The following is a 26,283-nucleotide window of genomic DNA, read 5'->3' as shown; positions in this document are numbered from 1 at the left end:
TCCCTGATGCATTTCCCATAAAGAGCTTGAATTGCACACTTCTCTTCTTTCCCTTAGCTGAAATCAGTGCCAATGGGTATAATTCAATTTGATTAATTGATAAAGAGTAGGGAATATAAACAAAGATGTACAATGTCCTGACCTTCATTAAAGGTCTACCAAGAAAGGCAAGCTAGGCAGCAGCTGCCCCATATACTTTCTGTCCATAGCTGCCCCTGGCAGGTGCACTTCTTGATGCGACAGTTAAGAGTCCTGGACTGGCTGAGGTTGAATGAAGTACTGGAGGTTATCTAGTCCAACCTCTTGCCCAAAAGATGTCAGCAAGAGCAAGTAGCCCAATGCCTTCTCCATCTGGGTTCTGATTAACTCCAAGGACAGAGCCTCCACAACTTCTTTGGGGAACCCATGCCAGTGGCTGACCATGCTCTCAAAAGAATATTTTTTCTTATTTTTTAAACAAATGCCTTGATTTTCAGTTTTGTACCCACTGGTTCTTGTCCTGGCACTGGGCAGTCCTTAGAAGAGTCTGGATCATTCTTTATTCCTTCCACCAGGTATTCATAGACACTGGTAGGCTTTCCCTGAGCTGCCTTCTCTCCGGGCTGTAAAGAGAGAGTTCCCTCTCTGGGCTCCTAGCACTGATCTATAATAAATGATCATATTCATAAAAATGCAATAAACCCTCACATGCTGCAGACTGCCTGTAGCTCTTTTTCTCTCTCCATTCTCTTGAAATAAAAATAGAAGCAAGATTTTTATTTTTTTTTAATAAAAAAAGGTCTCTACCCTGGCCCTTTGTCATTCAGATAAGAACCAGCTGTTTGCTGAAGCACTGTCTGTACTAACTAGCCCAGCTGCTGCTTATCTAGATGATAAAAGGACAACTAATGCAGTCCTTTTCACTTAAACACCACCATCCATCCTATCTGAAGTTATGCACATAAATATGAAAAAAGTTTATGCACAAGAACGTTGCCAAAATATTCAAAGCATAAACAGTTTCTTCTGTTTTTTAAAGAAACAATCAGACTCCCTTTTCCCTTCAGAAAGTAAATTATCCAAACACTGGCATGCAAGCTGTAGGGATTATAAAGAAACTAGCACACGAATTTGCTATGTATTAGCCTGTACCCAAGGTACTGAAGCTTTTTTTGTCACACAGAAATACCCTCCAGGCTTTCTTGTTTCCTTTCTTATTTGTGTACTGTGGCTTCAGATTCCTTTTTCCAACAGAGGTAGTTTTATAATACTACTATCAATATTAAATATGATTTTCCTTGTTACCACCCAAGTTGGGACCCTGCATTAGGGACAGACTTTACAAGGCATAAAAAATAAGTCGGGAAAAAGCCAGTGAAAGGGTCACATTTGCCTTCCACCACCAATCATGCACCAGCAAATGTAAAATTAGCACAGTGTTTGTCAGAAACATTGTGTTCTTGCTCTGACAACTTTAGCAAGCAGAAGATATAAACTGCTTTCAGAAGATGGGGGGGGAACTCACAGAGCTGTGTAAAACGTATGTAGCTGGTAGGTTATGGGGTATGTGGAAGAAGCTGCATTAAGGTGGAGCTTGTGAGGATAGAAAACAGATAAAGGAGAAAAAAAGTCAAAATAAATGTGGAGAGGTAGCAGGGCAGAACAGAAAACCATGGAGAGTCCTTCCTGACAACTAACTTGTTAAAATGTTTCTTGGGATGTTCACTATTAGAAATTTACCCAAGTACACTGAAAAAATCATACACCAAACAGACCACCAGAGACCTAGAAGGAGATCATTAAAAAGTCCTGTATTAGAAGCTCAAATAAAATATGCCACAATTTAAACAAACCAAACACCATCATGGCCCAAGAAACAAAAGGAAGCAGGAAGAGTTTAGGCAGCACCATTCAGAGTATGCTTGGGCTGAAGGCAAAATGTTCACCAAGGACATCAGACCTAAGAAGGTACACAGGGAATGAGTTCTACTCCTTGCTGGCAAAAGTAAAAGGGGCACTGCAGTAGTGAAGCTCAACAATTTCTTTGCCTGACTTTACTGCTGAAGGTTGGGCAAATTTCCACACCTGACCACATTCTTTCTAGCAAATAAGGAGAGGAGTGAGATCACACCAGAACATTAAACCAAATGCGTAGAAGTTAACATGCCACTCAGGTCAGATGGCATTCTCCCAAAAGCTCTACAGGAACTAAAACATGAATTGCAAGCTGCTGGCCAACACATTCAGCATACTGTTACCAACAGCTGTGGTGCCAGAGGACTGCTGGCTGTCTGTGCACCTAGACAGAACTAGAGAGGGAATCTCACCTCCTCACAGATAAAATGGTGCCATCTACAGTACGGAGTAAGATCACTGAGCATGATGGACATGGGTCAGGCAGATGTCCATGGGGAAATCTTGCCTCAGTGGGATGCTGGAGTTGCACAAAGGTGCCACCAGGCTCCATGAACTCTCAGACAAGGAAAGAGAGACAATGTCTTTGCATTTTCCAAAAGCCTCTCCCAAGGTTTCAAACCAAAGGCATTAAAGAAACTAAGTATTTGTGAGACTGGACTAAGTTTCCATCTTCTGAGTTGAAATCTAGCTAAAGGATTGGACATAAAGGGTGAAGAAAAGCCAGCTGTAGGTGTCCCCAGAGATCATAGCTGGGAACTATTTATGCTGGTTAGCTTTATCAATGACTTGGAGAAGGGAATGGACAGCAAAACCAAATCTGTGTTTGGAGAAGATGTTAAAGCATCAACTCCTGAAGGTCATCATAAAACTAATCTAGTAAGAAAAGAGAACAGGAAACCTGTCATATCAATTTCAGAGAAGGTAACTAGGTAGTGCATGCAGAGAAAAACGATACTGCATGTTTTATGCTTTCACACATACTGGGGGGGAAAAAAGAGGCTTGCTTGTCTCCTTTGTTTTATAATGAAACCACCCATCTGCAAAATCTCTCTTGCTGATCTGCCTACCAATCAATTTATTTTAACAGTTGGTGAGGTCCTCATATTATTTGGATTCATAACTGTTTCTCTGCTTCAGAGTTTGCTCTGCTTTCAACTCGGCAACTGGAACAAAGGTGAACAAGCACACAGAAATAAATTTGGGGATCTGCAAATCACTTGCAAATCTCCATTGCAGGTAGGTTTGGAAAGGCATGAGTTCTATCAAAAAAGGGCAAGAGACAAGAAAAACCTTTGAAATCTCTCATTTTGAGAAACACAGTAATGCTTGCTCTCTCTTAATGGCAGACAAGTGCTGCCTGCGTGTGACACGAAGAGAGCATGGACGAGCAATCTGTGCCTCTAAACTGTCCAGGTTGCAGGACTGAAAAGAGCAGGATTCTAAAATGAGCAATTGCCTTTATTTTCTTGAATCAGCGCATACTGCTGCCAGCTGCAGCAGGGCCCCGCCTGACAGTCCTGCCCCAGCGCTCTGTTTGCATCCTGAGGATACAGCCAGCAGCTGTTTGCCCATACAGGCTAATCACCATAATATCACTAATTAACAGAAAATGGTGCAAGGAGCTCCAGTGTTTCTCCTTAGTGATTTTTAAAATGTCAGCCCTGAGTTAAAGATCTAAAAGCTGATGGTCACATCTTTGGAAAACTGAGGTGTGAGTCAGTGCTAGTGTTAGCCTTCCCATTTCCGGCACTGCACAGCTTTCAAAGTGCACCTTCTGTGCTTTCAGAGTCAGAGAATCATACAATGGTCTGGGTTCAAAGGGATTTCCTTCAGTCAGCAGGGACACTCTCCACTAGATCCAGCTGTCCAGAGCCTTGAATATGACCAAGGATGGGGCCTCAACCACCTCTGTGGGCACACTGCTCACTGTCTCACCACCCTCATGATGCAAAACTCGTTCCTAACATCCAACCTAAATCTCCTCTTCTCTAATTTCAAACTATTGCCCCTTGTCCCATCACTGCAGGCCTTCAAATGTTAGGCCTCAACACACAATGCTGATCACAGAGGGAAGGCTGAAAGCTGAAAAACTAGGTAAGAACAGCATATTCAGCTTTTTCAAAGGCACATCCAAATCTCCATGTTTTCATTACACTAATCTAAGAGCATCTATCCAATACTCACTGCGTGATTTTGTCTGGAGGAACTGATACATTAAACAAAGCTTTGCAAGTTTTGCAGTAGTGCAGCTTACAGAATTAATTACATTTCTGTACTCTGTGTAGATGTAATGCTAACAGGAGAAAAACTCAGATACACAGTTTTGGTTTGGAGTTCATTCCTAAACTACCACTCACTCCATGCTTATATCAATATTTACTACAAGATAATTCACTTGAAATCCTGGATGGATTATATTCTATCTCCTAGTGAGTCAATGAAAATTCTTTCTACAGGCAGCTCTTCAGTTCAGTAAAACCACAGCAGCATGAAAATGTTTTTTACCTTCTGGGAAGTCTGTGGTCTCTTCTGAGTTTACAGTTACATAAGCACATATGACGTAAATTATCTCCTCACTACTTCTCTGAGGACAAGATAATGCTCTGGTGGTGGTTATGTACACTTCTATTGTTACTGTAATTGCCTTGAAGGCTTAGTCCACAACATGAGAACTGTTGAAGCTGTATGAGGCTAAGTCACGAAAAACAACTATCAGAGGTCACTTCATAAAGTTTTGAACAGTACAACACTCAAAGTTAAGTATCTTCACGTCACAGAATGGCTTAGGTTGGAAGGGACCTCAGAGATAATCCATTCCAACCTCCCTGCCATGGGCAGGGACACCTCTCAGCTAGATTTGGCTGCCCAAGGTCTCATCCAACCTGGCCTTGAATGCCCCCAGGAAGGAGGCTACCACAACCTCCCTGGGCAGCCTATTTCAGAGTCTCAGCACACTCCTACTGAAGAACTTCTTCCTAAGATCCAATCTAAACCTCCTCTCCCTCAGCTTCCAATCATTCCCCCCTTGTCCTGTCACTTATGAAAAGTCCTTCTGTAGCCTTCCTGTAGGATGCCCTCAGGTACTGGAAGGCAGCTCTAAGGTTCCCCAGGAGTCTTCTCTAAGCTGAACAATTGAAACAGAGAGAAGTAGTAGCCTGGTGAACCATGCTGTCACATGAATTCTGCCCTCTCCCACAGTTCTTAGGGCTTCTCATGAAATAGATATTAAAAAGAATTATAGTACTATCTCTCTTAAAATCCAATGACACCTCAATTTTATTGAAGAAAAAAGCAAAATGGGTTGCCTATCTCAGAGGAACTCAGTTTGATCTTGAAAATGCAAAATGATTACTGAAGCTACTTCATTGAAGTCTGAGCACTGCAAGACTTCCTGGAAACTGGCTTCTTGGATACTGCCAGATCAGCAGGAAAACAGCTTTATGTCTATGCAAGTTGTGCTTTCATCACATTAAAATATGCAAACATTATTGGCACCACATTTCCTTTGGGTCATCAAAGCAGTGATTCCTGAGAAAGGCTGGTTGCAAAAAAATTATTTAGTAAAGATGATCACTACACCAATAATTGCCTATCATCACTTCTCCAAATCATTATGGCTTATCTCACCAGCTTATTAAGTAGTGCATTAAAAACTGCAAAGCAAGTCCAAGACAGTCACAGCTCCCCATCCAGTTCCCTCTGTAGACACATTTCAGTGTATCTGACTGATCAGCTCTTTCATCTTGGAGCACATAGACTACAGACTAAATTGTAATACTTTTTTGCCATGTGATCTCTGCAAAATAAACCACAGCAAATGTCAAGAAGACATAGGGCAGCAAACTATTCTCAGCTTGAGCAAAGTTTCTATCAGGTTTAGGGAATAGTGTCTTTGGTTCATCACTGCTCCATCACATTTACACAGTCTAGACACATTTGATCTAGAAGATGTCCACTAAAAGTGAACATCTTCTATATACTTTTTGAAGAAATTATACTCAATGCAAAACAAAGTTGAAAATATTGCACTCTCTTAGTGTAGTAACACAGAAAAGGCTTCTGAAAGTGGCTACAATTCAGGAACAGCCAGAGAACCACAGAATGGTTTAGGTTGGAGGGAACCTCAAAGATCATCCATTTCCAAACCCCTGCCATAGGCAGGGACACTTCCCACTACAACAGGTCGCTCAAGGCCTCATCCAATCTGACCTTGAACACCTCCAGGGAGGGAACAGCCACAACCTCCCTGGGCAACCTGTGTCAGTGTCTCGCCACCCTCACTGGAAAGAACTTCTTCCTAAAATCCAGTTTAAATCTCTCCTCTGCCAGTTTAATCCCATTACTCCTCATCCTATCATTACAAGTCCTTGTAAACAACCTCTCCCCAGCCTTCCTGTATCCCCTTTCAGATACTGGAAGGCCACTATAAGGTCTCCTGGAAACCTTCTCTTCTGCAGGCTGCAGAGCCTCAACTCTCCTCATGCTCCAGCCCTTGATCATCTTCATGGCCCTTCTCTGGACTCCAAAGTCCAGAGTCCAAAGTCTCCAAAGGACAGTCTGAATTCCAAGTTCAGAACTTGGGCTAGAACAGGACATTACTAAATATATAATGTCGGAATTCCTTAGACATGAAGTGACAAACTGCGCATCCAAGCTGGCTTTCCAGTGTGTATATAGAAACACGTGTGTGTGAAGTAAAGCTGTGTATAAGCAGTCAAACAAGAGGAACTTTCAGAGAAACTAGTGTCTTCCTGAGATGTGATTTCATAATGCACTATGGGCTGGAATTATTTTAAGGTCGATTTTATGCATTTAAAAAGAAACCATTCCTTTTCCCCCTAGGCAGGATCAGCAGTACCAAACCAATTTGTGAACATCATTTTTGAAGTACGATGCTCAAGAAATAAGATTCTAGACGAGGCCTTACCGATGTTAACAGGAATGAAAGAATGACTTTAAGCTAGTTGAAGAACAGATGCTTCCCCGCCCTGCCATTCAACTGCACCCTGGTTAATTCAGTGCAATTCTCCAATTTGTCCAAAGCATTTGAAGTCTAATTCAGTTCTCCACTGCAGCTGCACTTCTCAGTATCACAAACCCATGTATTCTTACTATGTAACACTACTTACATTAATCTAGAAGATAAACTCTCAGAAATTATCAATATGCTTCAAAACATCAACACATTAACATTGCACAGGAGGAGCAGAAGTTGCAAATAAAATCAGAAAAAGAATCATCACCTTGCCTTGAACTCAGCATTTCTTACTTCCCTGCAACGAAGGCAAAGGCAAAATGTACTTAAACCCCAATGTAACAGAATTATTTGCATCAAGTTGTGAAGCACCTTCACAGGGAACTTTTAACTGTTTAGATCAAGTGGAATAATGAAATGTAAGAGCTCTACTCTTCATTAAAAAGACTGAAAGTGACAAAGAAGCAAATCAGTTAACAGCAAGTCTATAAAGGAAAGATTGAATAGACTTACATAAAAAACCTCCAAAGAACAAAAATCACATAAACGGTGGGATCCAATTACAAAATCAATACAGTTTTATTCAGTGTTTCCTGTTATTCATTGATGAAAATACTCCACAGAAAAGCTTTATTGATCAGTAATAAGGCTTGCATGTCTAATACTGAAATTCAGATCATTCTGCAATTCTTTCTTTAGCTTCTCAAATATTATTTTTCAGGTCTCAGAGGAAACATGACACCTCCTATAAACACAAACACTTCACAAGTCAAAGCTCCCAGGCCCGGTATCAAAAGCAGATTACCTCATTGCATTTACTTATTCTCCTCGCCACAATAAGCTGAATCATTCCCCGTTTGTTTCCTTCAGTGGACATGGATCTCCTTAATGTTTCCATAGCATCTTGGTTTGTTTTGCCCAATAATGATTCTCCATTTACTGCTATGAGTTGATCATTCACTCGAAGCCTGCCATCCTGGAAAAGGAAAGATTATAGCTAGTTACATGAAACACACACGGAAGAAGTTTAGTCTGCTGGGGAGAGGAGAAAAACAACAACAACATCAGCAAAAATAATTATAGAACCATAGAATCAAGCAGGTTGGAAGAGACCTCCAAGATCATCCAGTCCAACCTAGCACCCAGCCCCAGCCAATCAACTAGACCATGGCACTAAGTGCCTCATCCAGTCTTTGCTTGAACACCTCCAGGGATGGTGACTCCACCACCTCTCTGGGCAGCCCATTCCAATGCCAATCACTCTCTCTGTGAAGAATTTAATCAGTTATGTTTAGTCCTAATATTTTATGGCCAACTGAACTCTGGTGTAATGGCTTCTATAGCAGCCACTGTTGGAAATGCCTATTCCAGTATAGATTTTCACTGCAAGCCCATTATCATAACCTGTTGGCACAAACAGAATACAAATTGAACCCTACCAGAGATGCCTCATATGCTTCCCAAGAATATAAAAGGTCTTTTTCAAGTCTGGGATGTGCAAACATGAATCTGAACAGAAACCTAAATGTTACCTCTGACAATCTGCTTGGGATAAACTGGTTACAGAGCAGTCTCATTCTTCTTGAATCTGTGACTATTCTAAACCAAGCCTTATTGTGGAACAGGGAGGAAGAGCAAAGCAGGCAGATGTTCCCTCTTACCTTGGATGCTGCTCCACCGTTAATGATGGACTTGACGAAGATCCCTAAATCGGCATGGTTTTCTTTTGACCGGTTACCTTTGACGCTCACGCCAAGCCCTGCTGATCCAGAGTCATTCAGTGGAACCTCAAATGTCAGGAATTCCCTGGTGCCATCAGGTGTGAGGACAAGCTCCTCTTCTTCTGCTTTCTGTCAGGAAGATTAGCATGGAATTACAGAGCAGCATTTCTCTTGGGGGATTCTCCTTCCTCTACAGCTGTTAGCATGAAAAGAAAAAAGCCTAACCTGCTTTTAACTACAATGCCACAATACTTCCCACAGTAATTATTTGAAGAAACATGCACAAATTGTGTATTTTTCAATCACTTCCAGCTGATGCCTAGATTTAGAAATATCTTACATTTGTGTCTAAGTGCTTCTCTGTCTAGTACACTAATTGAATTGTGTGTCATTCCTGAATGTGCCATTAATACCAGCTCACACCTAAGCTGCTATTTCATTAGCCAAAAGAGAGCTGTATCAGAAATATTTTCCTACTTGCAAACCTACAGAATTTCCTAAATATCATCATCTATGGTGGTTTTACAGTCATGGGGAGAAACTAAGTGCAAGGAAATTAAATTCAGAAATTACCCATTCACCCCATTTAGTTTAAAACTAGCTGTGTTAGGTAAAACAGAAAATTACACAGCTGAGGTCTGCCACAACACCACTCTGCTGTCGTCAGGTTTAGTATCACATCTAACTCTTGAGTGCAAATTTTCTTTCTTTCCCAGCTCTGTCCTTCACCTCTGTGCCCCTACCTCTATCTTTGGTTCTTTGCTAGCCTAGCTGGGACAATCCCAGATTCTGAACACCTGGAATTATGGCCCCAGGCCTGCCAGAGTCCCTAGCAAAGAGCTGCTCGCTGATGTCCTTCCATGAAGCCATAAGCTGTGCGAGTGCTGACCAGCCTCTTGCTTCACCTTCTACCAAGCACAGTGTGGTAATGAGCTGGGAGCAGGAGCCTTGCAATGTTCCCTGTCCCTGCAGGGAGGTGACACTTGTGGGGGCAGCAGCATGGGGACACAGAGTGACAGCAGCATCAAGACCCAGGAAAGAAAACAGGGAGGCCCTGAGAAGCATTGCTCACATACAGGTGGCTGTGCTGAAAGGAGGAACAGAAGAGATGAGCTACTCAGCAGCCCTGTCCCTTGTGGTAGGTGATGTCTACTTGTCTCTGACAAGCTACTCAGCAGCCCTGTCCCTTGTGGTAGGTGATGTCTACTTGCCTCTGACTATCTTTCAGTTATGACTAAGCAATTAGAACCACTTTTGGTTGTAACTTCTTCAATCAAAGAAAAAAGTCATGCCCTTACAGGCAGTTCTCTGCAGTGGGCTTAGTGTCTGGCCTCCAGAAAGACTGTCATGAACCCAGTTGAGCTGTTAACTTCTGCCCGACATGAGGGAGAAAGAGAACATCCACCAGAAAGTGCACACTAATATCCAAGAGTCAACTGTTCTTCTCTGGAAGAATTAATCTGACCAATTTTTTTCATAACCTTAGCAAATACATCACCTCCCTTACTGACACTGATTTCATACTGACTTCTCCCACATCACTCTCATCTATTTGTCCTGCTCTGGCAGGTGGATTGGACTCGATGATCTCTCTGGGTGCCTTCCAATCCCTGACATCCTGTGATCCTGTCACTTGCAAAGCTTTCTCCTGTTTTATTCCTACTCTCAGCTACTTGGAGCAAGATACTAGAAGTTAATGTGTGTGTGCTGAGCTATCTCTGTTTTCTAAGACCTAAAGAAACACAAAGCTGACAGGCTGCTCTGAAATCCAAACACAGACTATAGCAAAGCTGGATGCGAAAGCCATGTGGAATACAGCTGACTGAGATGATTGGTTTGGGCACGAGCATGCTAGTTGTGTCACCACTGACCTAGAAACAGTGTGAAAATGTCAGACGGGAAGGCAGTCAGGCTGTGGAGAGAAGCCCAACAGCCAAGGGAAGGAAAACAGGTGCTCTGTCATTTCCAGCTTGGTTAAAAGCACAAACCTTAATGTGCTCATCAGACCTCTCCTTGCATTAGACACTGTTAGCTCACCTCTAACCATCTGCTTTTTTTATAACAAAGCCTACTGCTTCATCAATTAAAAAACATCAAAATCTAACACCCACTTATCCACATGCCATAGCTGGGCTGGCTCGCTCATGACTCCCATCATCCAAATACATCTCCTGGCCACACGAAACATCATGATTTGTGCTAGCTGTCAGCAATGGAGAGGTGCCCTGCACGCATGAAGTGAAATGCTGGATCTAAAAAACATTTCCCAAATTGGGAAAATTGCAATCCTAATTTCCTGTTTGGGTCACAGAAGCACCAGTTCCAAGCATACATTTGAATGCATCCTTCATCAGGTGGCTGCTGAATAAAACAATGTGAGACAGATGCATGTTACATTTCAGTTTCTGGAATGCTGACCACTTTCATATTCCTTAATAACTAGTTGTAGGACTAAAAGCTCAGAAGCCAAATGGGAGATGAAGGCAAGGCAGGATGTCTGGGTAACCCAAGGAAGTACGTAAGATTGGTACGCTGTAATTTACTACTGATATCATACATGTACAATTAATCTCCCCTTGCCCCAGTATTTTATATCTTCTAAAACATCTGTCAGAACATCAGCCACGGGGATCTCCCTTCCAAGACAGAGAACTAAACTGCTTCCCAACGCAGCCTGCACCCATCAGGTGCACTTCTTTATGCCAAAGACAGAGCATATGTGTAAGCATTGCCAAGGGCTTGGCTAATGTCCTCTATACTACTACTCTTTTGCACTGTTTTAAATGTGAGGCATTGCTTTGCTTGTTTTCTACTGTCCCAAACAGAGAAAGAAGCCAGTATTAGGCTACAGACACCTAAGCATGCAGGTGAAACTTATGGCTTAAACTGAAAGCAGAATACTCCTTAGCAGCTTCACATGAGTAAGTAGATTATGCTCATGAATAGCAGCCTCAACACCAGAACACAGTGTTGAAGCTAAGAGAAAATTGCTCAACTCAACCACAGGAAAAAACTACCATCACTGGGCTAAGGCTAAGTGCTTTAGGCACTTAATTTGGTAGCTTTTTCCAAATAAACCAGCTTGTTTCTCCACCATACTTCTGTCCACAATTTCAGGAGTGGCCTTTTGCCATCTCCAATCTGTATGTCATCTATCAGCACTGTACACTTGAACATAGATTATGAGAAGAGAATGCTAGGAAGTGAACAGATATTCCTTTTTGATATCCCACCATTTTTTATAAGACTAGTCAGAAGAGAAATGCGGCTTTCAAGAATACTGGACATGGATATGAAGGTACCAACCAGCATTTGCGCCACACCATGGTACAAAAGATCTTACTACATGTATGATATAGTCAATACAACTTCATACATAAAAACCTTGGAATAGACTACATTGTGGTTAGGAACCTCTGAGTGTGTTATAAAGGAGCTATTCAAAAAGTGATCAGGGGGCTGGAACACCTCTCCCATGAGGACAGTCTGAAAGAGTTGGGGTTGTTCAGTCTGGAGATTAGAAAGTTCCATGAAGAACTAACAGCAGCCTTCCAGCACCTGAAGGAGGCCTACAAGAAGGCCGCAGAGGGCGTCCTTCCAAAGGCCTGAAGTGATAAGACCAGGGGCAATGGTTTGGAATGAGAGAAGAAACTGTATGTTAGAAACAAGTTCTTTACCATCAGGTTGGTGAAATGCTGGAACAGGCTGCCTAGGGAAGCAGTTCAAGCCCTATCCTTGGAGATATTCAAGGTCAGGCTCAACAGGGCTCTGGTCAACCTGATCTAGTGGATGATGTTCCTGCTGGCTGCAGGGGCTTGGACTAGATTACATCAGGAAGGTCCTTCCAACCCAAACCATTCTGATCCTATTCTCACAGAAACAAGTGGGACAATTTTACCCTAATACCATATTTTCCATCAAAGTTATAGAAACAGAAACAAATCAACCAACAAACAAAACCTAAGACTGGTTGAATCCTTTGTTCCTCAAAGCCCTTTGGAGTACAGAAACATTACCTGTAGAGCAACTCTCCCCAGTCAATTGACTATCAGCTCTTCTAAAAAAAAACAGCAATACCTGTGCTGAAATCATCTTGAACATTCAGTATCCAGGTGTAACAAATCACAGAAACTCCCTAATACATCCATGAGACAGCAGAAAAATGCACAAAGATCTAAAATGCAGCATTTAAGACTTTCAGCTGAGAACACAATCACTTCCTAATTGCAATAACTTCCATTTGATCTTGCTACACTCTAAATGAACAGCTTCACCCTGTCAATCAAATGTCTCCACACCATTTTCATGATTAGTTGATCTATGGGAGAAATTTATTCTTTCATATAGTTTGACAGGCCAGCAGTAAACATGCAAGCAAAATCATGTACTGTGAACCCTGAACAACAAAAATTCAACTCCCTTCAGATTTTTCACATGCTCTGTCCAAAACAATTAACAGCAGAACAATATTCTGTTCAGGCAGAGTCGGCTGAGGAAAAGGTCATCTGAAATGACTTGGGCTGGGTGAACGAAGCTGTTCAACTATGTAATTTGCAATAAAAATTCTATTGGTGATGAAAAAAATGCAGGTGAGAATTTTTTACTGGGTTGTTTTTTTTTTGCTTCGAATTCATACTTAGCATCAATTTCTGCTAAATGACACTCCAGATAAGCTTTTCACTTTTGAAACGCAACTTAAATGTACTGTAAACTTAAAGATAAACATCCTGACTAGAGCAAATGTATGGCAATGCTTCAAGTGTATACAGAGATGTTTAAAAGCCACAAGATAAACGAGGGGGAATTATTTTTCTTTTCTATGTGGCACTGGTTTCTGATCTGATCATAAAGACAGATTTAATTTTATAAACAACACTAAAACAAACCCTGACGCTGAGCGCAGTAAGTTTATCTCATCATATTAGTAAGAGCATCTCTTCCTTACACTTTCATGTTTTACATCCTAAGAAGGAATTTCTTGCCTGAGACTTCTTGCTTTACAGAAATCTCATCAGGGTTCAGCCAGTGAGCAGGCATGAGATGGGTGAAAAAAAGGAACCGAATAGCAACGAAAACCTCCTCCCACCTAACAGGGGGGAAGCAATTTTCAATCAAGCTGGGACAAGTTTCCCAAGTGGCTTGCTGCAGCTACAAATCTAGCTGCATTCTCTCCAGCAAAGTTCATTCTCTTGCAAGCTTAGACATGCTACCTTCTCAGCAGCTATTAAGGCACTGGAACTTGTCTGCAAGTTATGTTGTGATTGTTTATGGAGAAAAAAGTTAATTGTGAGACTCTCAGCAAAAATTCAACACACTCCTGTTTCCCCTCACAGAAGCAATTAAAAACTGTTGCCCAGTTATGTCTATGAAAACATTTACAGGGCTCCTGTATGCACATGTATGTGCATGTGCAGATACAAACACACCCTTATATACAGCACAGTGAAATTCACATGCTCAATTATGCAACTCCAGCACAAACCCTAATGCCTCCAGTGACCCCATCTACACCTTCACCTTACATGCCCCCAAGTCTTGTTGTGCCCTAAGCCTCTTAGCCTCAGTTTAATTATTATTGTGTTAACATTTTGCCTCACAAATGTGTCTTTTTTTTTCTGAATCTGTTCAGGTGGAAAAATCTCATCTCCTTGAAAGGTAAGTTTGAAATCCCATGGCCATGAGAGCTCTCCAAATCTGTGAGGTGTAGGCTGTAAAAGAACTGGTAAAACCACACAATTTGTCATTTGGTTCCAATAAATGGGGAATTCTAACCTAACACCAGAGCCTCTTCCAGGATACTTTCAGTCTTAGAAATCACTCCCAAGAATGGTTTTAGTACAACATTTGTTACTTTTCTTCTGTCTCATGAAGTATCAGTGATACTAAGAAATCATCACTCCTACACTGGTAAATCAGTAAAATTTCTCCAAGTACTGTTCTTGTTTTAAACCACAGGACAGCTGCAGGAGAAAGGAGGTTTCGCTTAGCTGTTGTGGCAAAGACATTGTTGACATCAGAGATTACTCCAATTGTTTTGTTCTCCAGGTCAGGTGGGTGCTGTCATGCCAGGCCACCTTCTGAAGCGAGATGCACCAAAAGGCAATGACTCATTTTCACCCATACAAATACAGAGCACATAAATCAAACAACTCTAAGGTACCACAACAGCTTCCTTGGTCAACAAGTGTTTCGTCAGGGATCATGATGTTCAGTAGCTATAAAAATGCAGATGTATTACTGCTGGAGGTACTGAAAACAGCAATGTAGGTGGCCTGCAACACACCTCTCTAACTTCAGTTGAAGCCTTTCCTTGGGAGGAATAACTGAGAGCTGATGCATCCTGCCCTGTGTAGGCATTAAAGGTAAATATAACTACAGCTCAATCTGATTTAAAACTGGACCTCCAGCAGAGAAAAGGCTGCCTACTAATCCAATAAGTGACACACACACTCCAAGCAGGTTTCCTCCTGAAATACAACAAGCCCTTTTATCTTTTTTTCCCCTCCTTTTATTGTTTTTGAGGATTTTTTCAAATCAAGCAGTCATGTGTTGCATTACAGGTTATAAGGGGTCTGAAGTGTCTACTTAACTGGTCATAAATGACATAGGACTTAAGCCCAACTTCATAACTGAAACTTTTATGCTCACATTTTTCCCCCAACTCTTCCTAGGTTAAGTATTTTAATATCTCCCATATGTTAGACAAACACTAATGAATCTTATTTGCACATATACGCCAAGCCTCATTATTCATATTAGCTAAGTTAATATGTCACATCTGGGCAAGACCACACTCTCGTTCAAATCAAACACCAGCTGCTGAATATCAAAACCTACATCTGAATTCTGAGATTATTTTTATGGGAAATGTGGTCTGCTTTAATTTTAATCCCATCAAGGAAATGTTTTTTGCATATTATATATGGATTAACTTTGGTAAGTATTTATATGCAGAAACGCCAGCTTATGAAAATACTGCAAACCAGGCCACTTACATTTCCAGTTATGGTCATTTTAAGGATCTAATTTAGTATTAAAAAAACCAACCCTGTTCCATGTTAAAAAATGGTATTGCTGTAAAAGTTTTTATGCATTAAAGTTAGTTCAGCAAAAAAAAATAATGTTTTCCAAAGCCCAAAAATTCTAGCATGAGATTTTCATTTGGTATGAAAATCAAAGCTCTGCAAAAGCCCAGCCTTAAGTACATCCACATGTTTGTTATTTATCTCTGTAAGAAGGCTGTTGCTTGTCTATGCTAACATCATTCTCCCTAATGCTAACACTGATCTGGGCTGTCATAGCAGGTTTAAGCAACTGAGATGCTACATTTCAAATCAACTGATCGGACCACTACAAAAGATTTTGTTGGTTTGGAATCTCAAAACTTGACACAGGGATGAGTTGGTTGCTGCTGCCATAATGACACTATTTTATCAAGGCCAGCAGACCCTGTTCCAAACTGTTGTTTCTACTAAAACTTGGTGCTCCTACTGTATGTTCTGGAACAAAGAGACCATTGTAAACCATGCTAGTTTGAAGCTAGTTAGAATGTTTTGGTGAGAATGACTAGATTACAGGCTGTGAAAGGAAAACAAGCTCTGAGCTGCATCTTACTGTCTAACCTCACCCTCAGTTTCTTTGGCTAATCCACTTTGCTTCTTAACCCCCTGGCTGAACCTCCATTCTTCCTTGGGACTGGGCTAAGGTTGAGAGGGGTAGGGGGAAGGTGAAGGGGTGGTTGAGAGCCCCTCCTGGGGACTCAGATTTCTGGGAGGGGAGTTGTGTTTCTATATCACCTTTTATCTTGTATATTTCTGTATATAACTGTATATACTGTAAGTATCTGCTTGTATATTGTGCTAGCTGTAAATATAAACCTCATTCAATTTCCAGAGCTGGCTGAGTCTAGTCTGGGTGATTTCTAAAGTGAGGGGGGGTGGGAGGGCAGGGAACACCCAAACCATCACATAAAGCTAACCTCATTTCTTGACAAGACAGTTATCCTAGGGACTGAAAACCAATGGATTAGACTAACAGCAGGTGTCTGTTCTGCCAAAGAAGACTGAGCTACAACTCTACCCTATGCTTTTTGTAAGGGTATCTAGCTATAGGACAAGGGGAATGGTTTAAGGCTGAGGGAGCGCAGGGTTAGACTGGATCTTGGAAAGTTCCTCTGTATGAGGGTGGTGAGACTCTGGAATAAGCTGTGACCTTATTGTGACCTTTCAGTATCTTAAGGGGGCCTACAAGAAAGCTGGGGAGGGACTTTTTAGAATGTCAGGTAGTGATAGGACTAGGAGGAATGGAACAAAGGTAGAAATGGGTAGATTCAGACTAGCTGTTAGGAAGAAGTTATTCACCATAAGGGTGATGAGAGTCTGGAAAAGGTTGCCCAGGCAGGTGGTGGAAGCCCCACCTCTGGACGTATTTAAGGCCAGGCTGCATGAGGCTCTAGACAGCCTGATTTAGGCTGATGTGTCCCTGCCCATGGCAGGGGAGGTAGAATTATGGTTCTGCTCTGGCAGGAGGGTTGGACACAATGACCTATGGAGGTCTCCTCCAACCTCTAACATCCTGTGATCCTGTGAAGTAGATGACCCTTGTGGTCCCTTCCAACCCTGACTATGATTCTATGATTGTGGGAATCCTCCTCGGAGTGTTGAAGGCTGGATGAGTGCCTAAGCAGCCAAATCTAGTTGAGTGGGGAAGCTGGAGTAGAAGATCTCTGAGATCACTTCCAACCTAAGCCACTCCATGACTATTATTCTGTGATTGTTCAAGAAAAACTTCAATGCCAAACAAGCCAAGGACACAGCTTCCTAGAAAAATCATTATACTTCTCTCACTGGCCTATTGGACATACAAGAGCTGAAAGACTAAAGTAGCAGATAGAGAGTGTCTTACAAAATGCCCTTGGAGCACAGTGGTATCTCCTCCTTCCTTCAGGTAGTGAATTGTCACGTAAAAGGCATAGCTGGCTAATTTACTCAGAATCACAGAGAGAAGCCTGGCAAGCTCAGCAACTGAACCCAGAAACACTAGTAGATTTAGCCATGACATTATCCTTGCATTGGGAAAGAACACAGTGATCACAATGAAATTCAGATAATAACAGGAATATGAGATGTTTGAGTTCAGAGGAAAATAAAAGCAATCCCATTTGCAATTTCTAGCAGGGCTGCTAAACATTTATATATTGTTCCAACACACCAACTACTCTTGTTATGGCACTGTTGCACATCCTGCACTCATAAAATTCATAACATTCTGCTCACTTACAGCAATTTGACAGAGAAACAAACGAGAACAGAAAAATGAAGCTTTCCCATGCTGCTGAGTGCAACAATCAGAAAATGAAATTCTCAATCCTAACTTTATTTTTTTTCCCCACTCCCTAGAAAATACTTAAATGATAATTATTGTTTTTCTAGCATTAGGCTTACATGAAAGTTAACTTGCTGGTTTCTGAATTCAGAAAACAAACAGTGAATGACAATTGCCAAAGCAAAAATGTTACTGAAGCACTATTGACTTCCAAAGAGTATGAGGAAAAAATTAATTGGCAGATGTTTTACACAGCATAATTAACAGTTCATTTCAATGCTCTCTAACAAGATTAAGATAATTATGCTTAGAAATAGAAAATGTAATAATGATAAATTACTAGTTTTCCTATTACGGTCAATCTCCTGCCTTCCAAGTAATCACCATGTTTAGAAATAGGTGCATCTGCTCCATGGGATCAGCTACACAAATGCCACTGACTCTTGGCTGGGGGAGACAACCTTTCAACCGTGATGCAGATTTTCCTGCTTCGGGACTGAATGCAGTGCCTGTTCCACTTACCAGCAAAATGGAAGGCAAAACCATAAAATCATAGAATGGTTTAGGCTGGAAGGGACCTCAAAGATCAGCCAGTTCCAACCCCCCACCATAAGCAGGGACACCTCCCACTACAACAGTTCACTCAAGGACTCATCCAACCTGGCCTTGAACATTTCCAGGGAGGGAGCAGCCACAGCCACCCTGGGCAACCTGTGCCAGTGTCTCACCACCCTCACTGCAAAGAACTTCTTCCTAACATCCAGTTTAAAATCTCTCCTCTGCCAGTTTAAACCCACTGCTCCTCACCCTGTCATTACAAGACCTTGTAAATAGTCTCTCCTCTGCCCTCATGTAGCCCCCTTCAAATACTAGAAGGCCACTCCAAGGTCTCCTCGAAACTTTCTCTTTTCCAAAGCTCAAAAACCCCAACTCTGGTATCCTGTCCTCAAAGGAGAAGTGAGCAGCACAGTCAGTGGATAGCATTTGAATCTGCATTAGCAATTTGCATTTCTTATGAATAACTGGAGAGCAAAGCTCAAATTCTACCAGCTGAGCAAGCTGCAAAATCTCCTCATGTGCAAGTTCAAGAATGAAAATCTGTACTCTCTGATGGTGTGCAAAACATAAAGCCAAATGCTTTCCTACATGTGTAGTAAAGAAACAACTCCCTCTAGGATTCCAGGCCACAAATTAAGCTACAGACATCGAGTGCTACAGCATTAGAGTAAGCCATTTCAAAGTAACATCTGCATGATTGCAACTCTTGAGTGCTAATAATGTGTCAATTAATTAGGCTTTATATTTTGGGGTCTCCATACAAATTTGACTTCAGGCCTTCCATTTTCAAGGGTTCTTTTTTAATTTCAAAGGTGCATTTTTATTCTACTTCCCCACAAAGACACAGCAATGAGAAAAAAAAAAAACACTACCATTTTGCCTTGAAATTAAAAACAGACTTGTTTTTCACCTCTGCCTCATTTCTATAGCTCCCCTGCTTTCATCATGCTTTTTTCTCTCGTGTTTTTCTGTTTGGTTCTTTTTTTTCTCCTCTGCTTTTTACTATCAAGTCCTTGACACGTGTAGACTAAAAGCTCACAGCTAACAGCACAAAGATCAGAGCAGGCACAGAAATAGAAATTGCAAGATTAGAAGTCTGAAAGACCTGAAAAGTAGACAGAGAATGAATAAATAGGATTGAGGCAGAACCAAGGAGAAAAAAAGGAAAGCAATGAAAAATACTTTAAAAAATAATAATAATAAAGTGTGACTGTATTATTAATGTACAGCTGAGGAAAACGAGTTCTGTAGGACTGCACCATCACACTTATCCAAAGCAAAGTAGATTGGAAGGAGCTAAGTGCAAAAGCATTCCACACTGACACCTTTGATGTTCAGTCCAGTTTTTACTCCCAAAGAGAAGTAGGCAAATTTACAGAGACCTGCTGTTCCTACTATTGATCACTGCTGCTTTGTGCCTCCAAATAAATAAAAACAACAAAAAAAATCTCCATCACTGGTGGGAAAGCCAAGACATTTTTTGAGTTAACCAGTCTCCTAGCTTCATTCCCCAACTAATCAAATCTGTTTCCACATGTTTCCCAAATCACTTCCACATCCGAGGCTGGCTAGGGCTTTCTGGCTGGTCCTTCTGAAGCCCCTAGCTACTTGCTCGCCCCCTTGTCCATCTTGCATAATCTTATGATTAGCAAGCAATTTTATCTTGTGTCTGTAGAGAACTCTTATTTTCCTTCAGTATTTCCTTAGATGAAGTCAAGGTGTTGTTCCCAAAAATGGCAGAGAATGGATTTAGTCATGGAATTCTCCACAAAACATTAACTCTGCAACAGATGTGCTACTGATTTATATAAACACCTTGCAGGCAATCTGCTAATCTTAATGAGTTTTTAGGGTAGAATTTCAACTCCTAAAACCAGGAGACTTTGATAAGGCTGCACCCACAAATTATTCTCAATTGTAGTTAATTACAGATAGAAACTCTGTCCTGGGCTTTGATCTTTGATCTCCTTACATATCAGCAGTACGTGGTAGGAAACCATGAAGATAAAAGCATGCACACTGTTACGTGATGTACTGAAGAGGTACTGCAAGGCATGTCTGAAACAATGAAACATGATTTTGCAAACGACTTTCGTGCTAGAAGGACATCAAAAGCCAGAGGGATAAAAGTGAATGCTGCTACATTCAACCCAAACATCCATTTTAGCAGTTAACTTCAATTGGTATGAAACCTTAACAGTATCAACCAATATATACCCTTGACTATCTCACAGAGATGCCTCTCACATCTCTTTAACTAGTTTTGACCTCCCTTTAATCCAAGACACCATCTTACCACTGCTGGTAAGGAAGACAACCGAGCCAAGCTTCTGTTTTTCAGCAGCCTAACTAATTGCAAATCCCGGCACGAATCCTCCTAAGTCCTCCATAATCTAATTTATTATTTAATTTTGATATAGGTATCTAATTAAACAGAGCTTCCTGAAGTTAGTTTTTTATTAAGATATTGTATATATTTACAGTAATTTAATATTATTCCCTTAATATTTCATAAAGTAAGCCTTTTATTTTAGAAAACCTTCTTACATTAGTCTAATTTGTATTAAAAGTGCTCCTGTCCAACTGACTAAAATGAGGTAAATAAACAGAATACAACCTCAGCATACAACCTGTCTGAAACAACACATACAAACCCGTTTCAGCCTTCAAAGAGTTATATTGGACACTTCCCCAGAACTTCTTAAAAACATAGAATCATATCCAACAAACAGAGGTTTGCTGTAAGCCTACAACTGCAACTTAAATCCAAACAGCCTAATTTCTGTGTTTGTATCTTGGGTTTCAAACATACAATCATGATTTGAACAATTAGATCCAACAAGTAACCCAAGCTAACAGTCTGCTCTTAGCATTCCAACTTTATGCCTTTGGCTGTCTATAAAAGATGTAATTTCAAATAGCACTTGAACATATGTAATGACTGAATTGTAGATAATGTTCCAAACAGTATTTGAAATTACATTAAAAACTGCATTTAAAATGTAAAGCTAGAGAGAGCCATCTACAGTATAGAAGGTGAAAGGAGGATCTGTGAAACCTTGATGGAGAAGTGCCATATCAATGTAAAAACATTTGGGAGCCTTCCAGTATGGAAAAGACAAAACTCTTACCGTTTCCTTTGGAATTTGTGACTGGCTTTGTTCTGCATTCTAAAGGAAGTAAAAAAAATAAATAAGAACAGGACTACATACAACATACACTATCTATCAGCAGGGGCATAAGCAAAGAGCTCCAATTCTGACATGAAGTGGCAATGGAAAAACAAAGGGTGCTTGGCACACCCCTGGTTTGAATTTGTCTAAACAATAACTGTAGGAGAGGCGAATGAAAAATCTTCCAGTGACCTGAGACCTGTGCTACTGACTTGATCTGGCTGTGAGGGAGGTGGTTTTCTGGCTAAGGAAGAATCCCAGCTGTTTGCACTGTTTTCTGGCCTGTGGAACATTCTTGTTCAGGGGTAGTCTCCCTTGGCCTTTCCCTACTGCTTTGAATTTTTCGTAGAAGTATCTCGTCAGTCTAGATGAACTCTTACAAATGTCTTAAATGAGTAGCACAGATGGGACCCCTCCTATACCTTGCATTCCTCACCTATGGCTCAGTGCACATAAGGCAAACACACATCACTGGAAAACCTTTCTGCATTTCATAACAGATTCTGGAATCACACATAAGGAACTATTACTCCTCCAAGGCCACATCCATCAGATGCCCTTTAGAGCACCCTGCAGCCACCTTGCTGCCAGCTGAGCAATCACTTTAGGGCTGACCAGCCTTTCAGTTGGGCCAAAATGAAATGCTAGAGGGGTCAACAAACTTACATGCTTTGGGCTGTTTTGCAGGAGATTCAAATGACTAAGCACACAAAAAACAACCCAGTGAAAAGGTATCCCAAACACACAGTTAGATTTAACTGCAGCCAACAACCAGTAAGGAAAAAAAAATGAAGTCAACTAGCAAGACCATGTAAAGGACACACATACCAATGGGCATAATAGCTTGTGGGCTACAGGAGACTAACTGCTGACACTGAGAAATTACCTCAAGAGCTAAATAATCTAAGTCAATCCTTCAGTGGGTTCACATCTTCAGCAGCAGGCTCCAAGAAAATCCTCCACAGCAAGTTATGTTGGGTTATGTTTGGTAAGCACAGTGTAACGAGTGTGCACTGGTTAGAAAAGTAAACTCCAGTAATTTGATTTTATTCCTTGCTTCCACATTTTACTCACTTTTACCATGATCTGCTGCACTGGATGACGTCTGTCCATCATACACACACCTCTTAACCTGACCACACAAGCTACAAAGGTCCCATGCTAACCTAAATGGGCTCAGCCTAACATTCTTGTAAGTTTTAGACAGCAGCAAGCATTCTCATAGGTCCCTTCCAGACAATCATGGTAACATACATGAAAGACATTAAACTCCACAACTCGCCTGGGATGTTACTATCTTCATTTTACTTATAAAGAAACCAAAGGATAAGTAACTTTTTAAAAGTCAGTCAATAAGACAACTCAAACCATGAAGCCTAAATTCCCTATGTTAGGATTACTATCTGTGTAAATGCTACCAAATACAGAGCGGTTTTGATACTGAGCAATACTCAGCAAGCAATAGCAGCTCCTGCCCATTATGAGATGGATAATATCAAGCAACATGATCTTATGCATACAATTTCAGAGACACATCCCACTCAGTTAATATTTAAAGCATGCAAATGTAGCAAATATGACAGAAATAGGGGAAGGATGCAAAGACAAATCATTCCTAAGTGGCCAAAGAAGATTTACATCTGCACAAGGTGAACTGATAGGATTTCAGATCATTTCCCTCCCTCCTTCAGTATCAGTTTTGTTTGTTTGGGAACACAGATCTTGTAAAAGACATTAAGAGGGGCTGGTCAAAAAGACTGTGGTGGATTTTTGTTAATTCTTTTAAGATTATTTCTTACCAGAGAAGAAAGAACAGCCCTTGTGATGGGTTTTAGTTTAACACCTTCCTCAGCAATCCTGCTCCTGCTCTGACAGCTGTCAGCAGAGCTCACCTAACGTTTCTTATGCCAAAACGCAAACACAACGAATCCCTTTGCAACAGAGGATCATCACCCTGCTACTGCCAGTTCAGATCTGACCTGACTACACAGTGCAGAGCCCACCTCCTGCCTAGCACAGCCATGGGCAGATGTAGTTTCCCTGTGCTGCTTTTGAAAAAATAGCTGAGAGACTATTGCTTGAGCAGCAGCAGGGAGGCTGCTGAAGCTGAACTCATTTAAAGGGGCTGATTTTCTGTTCTTTTAAAAACTACATCAAGTACTACCACTAAACCTCTCCATTACATCATATCTTTGTTTTAGAATTCTCTTAAAACAAAGTACTCTGCATTGTAACTTCTCGGTTTACTGCAGAAATAATTCCCACAAAATTGAGACATTTTCTTACTTCTGAGTTTATTTAGAAAAGTTAAAAAGCATTTTCATTCACCTTGATGAAAGACAGCAGCAATACTGTGACAATTACATCATAGGAAATTATACACAGATTGCTTTCACAGTTTCTGTAAAAAGATAGGGCATAATATGATTTCAAATTGTTCATTTATCTTCATTTTATGACAACTTTCACTTCAGTACCTGAAGTCATGTTCCAAGGATATTAAAAGTGTGGTTTGTCTGCCAGCCTTGCCTGCCACTTCAACTTCCTAGCTTTAATTGTAGATTTGAGAAGTAAAAGGCTGATGTTCAGTATCTTGGAACAGCTAAACAAAAATTCATTCCCTTTGCATTCCAAATAACACAAATGCAACAGAAAAAAATGAAGCAATCTATTCATCATGTTTCTATTTCTCCATCTTCTCACTACGATGCAGCCAGTAAGTTATTTTTTTAGAGCTATATATAGCTATGAGAATGCAAATAATAAATAACTTCAGTAGTTTAACTGAACAGAGAACAAAGTAAGGCTGCTCCATTCACAGTCTACTTTTTCATAACCAAAATTATCTTGAATAATTATCAGGGAACTATCTGTATACACTGTGCAAGTGGTGCAGGTACAGTATGGATGTAATTTTACTTCCATTTTGTGTAAATTCCACAGCAACATTTTCTGAATTATCCTCCTAAATTAATAACTGCAGGGTTTCCATTCCACAGAGATTGCTTTTATATTCAAAAAAAGGCTAAATGTTTCTTATATATTTCATTTTTTGATAGAAAGGTATTTATATATCTTGTTTTGGCAGTTTTATATGCTCTGAAATACTGCAGTGAGCACATAGTGGGACAAATGGCAGGCTTTCAAACATAGATTTGTCTCCATGAAAGATATGAAATAATCTACTTGTCTGCATTCATCCAAATCAAGGCCAAGCAATAACTTCTTCTATAACAAACATCTGCACTCAAGATAAAACTCTTACTTTTACATTATTAACAAAGAGTTAATTCCAGTAGCAGATCTCAAAAAGAAAAAAAAGAAAGAATGCAAAATGTTCTAAATAAAGCAAACCAGCATTGGTTGGTTTTTGTTTCTTCTAGTCAGTGCTAGCCATGCATATTTACTACTAAGTGACAAGATGAAATCATTTGCTCATACTCATCTAAATCTCTTAGCTGCTCTCTATTTTACGCACCAGTTCCCTTGGATGGAATGTTTCTTCCTGTCGAAAAATCAGGAGGCCAACAGTCCCTCCCATCTTGGTACTCCGCAGCAAGGAGACAACTTCTTCTTGAGTTTTGCCTGTTAAATCAGCTCCGTTTACCTGTCACAAAGGAAATGTTATAAATTGACTCCAAACCAGGAAAAACTTTAGAAATTCACACCAAAAAGTCATCGCTGAAGCAATCTGATTATTGACCTATTTTAGTGTCCACTGAACAGCCTAAATGCAGCTTCATATATGAAGACAAATAAGAAGCAAGACAGCTGCATTTCACCTCTCTTCAGCCCCAACTGCATACTCTAAAGCAAACTAATTCAACCTATCATTACTTTCTGCAAGAATTTCTGCATAAAGATCCACTGGCAAAATCAAAATGTGTGATTCAAGAGCAGCCTTGTTTCCACATGCCTTGGTGTTATACATATCTTCCAAATATATCTTGCACAATCAAAAGTAGATTTTTCTTCCTCCTCCCCTTGAAAAAGAAACGTGGACCAGCTACTCTTTATTTTGCCTTGTGTTCAGCTGGCCAGCAACTTGGCCTCCACGTACCACTTACTAGCACAGACAGGTATGGAATACACACAGGTAAATTTCCCACTCTATGAGCTAACTTGAGGAAAGAAGCCAGACAAAGAGCAGTATTTTTAGGCTTTGCTTGTTCAGAAACATTCTGGAAGTATAAGGAAATTTGGAAATAAATCTGCTAATGGTGTTAAGCAAAGAAGCACAGTGCTCAGCGGTAGTCAGCAAACCATCTTTCTCCTTCCCCTTGGAAGATCACAGCTCACACAGCTAAACAGCTTTTAACTGTTGTCTTAAATGCTTCTCAGTCCCCTTCCACCCAAGTCATCTAGGTTACCTGGAATTACAGTAATTACAGCAGCAATTCAAGCCGACTTGGCCAATTTTGCAGTAAAGTGAAGTTAGGGCTCCAAGAGGCAGTTACAGTCTCAGCTGTACCGCCAGTGTCATTTGGCTTAGGGACAGTAATGAAGAGCTGTGGGTGGTAACATCTTATAACACTCCAGCTAGATTTGCAGGAAGATCTCTGCTGTGCACCTAAGAGAAATGTAATTCCCTTGAGGACATCCTCCCCTGAGGGGGGAAGTGGCCTTGTTTTTCTGA

At 40.8% G+C, this 26,283-nt stretch overlaps 1 protein-coding gene across 17 annotated transcripts in view; it reads right to left on the bottom strand.

Moving 5' to 3' along the window:
- The window catches only part of PARD3 (par-3 family cell polarity regulator), a 456,724-nt gene that overhangs the window by 200,807 nt on the left and 229,634 nt on the right, over positions 1-26,283 (bottom strand). For 13 of the 17 annotated variants that reach the window (XM_064162595.1, XM_064162587.1, XM_064162590.1 and 10 more), the window contains 4 exons: positions 25,126-25,254; positions 21,606-21,644; positions 8,533-8,721; positions 7,677-7,847 (listed from right to left, as the gene is read on the bottom strand). In XM_064162595.1, the coding sequence (XP_064018665.1) occupies positions 7,677-7,847; positions 8,533-8,721; positions 21,606-21,644; positions 25,126-25,254 (528 nt within the window). The remainder of the gene's footprint in view (positions 1-7,676; positions 7,848-8,532; positions 8,722-21,605; positions 21,645-25,125; positions 25,255-26,283) is intronic. The other 4 variants (XM_064162604.1, XM_064162591.1, XM_064162599.1 and 1 more) reach the window with 1 other exon arrangement.

Source organism: Pogoniulus pusillus, chromosome 23 (assembly GCF_015220805.1).
Source record: "Pogoniulus pusillus isolate bPogPus1 chromosome 23, bPogPus1.pri, whole genome shotgun sequence".
Taxonomy (NCBI): Eukaryota; Metazoa; Chordata; class Aves; order Piciformes; family Lybiidae; genus Pogoniulus; species Pogoniulus pusillus.
This window is presented reverse-complemented; position numbering and strand designations above follow the sequence as displayed.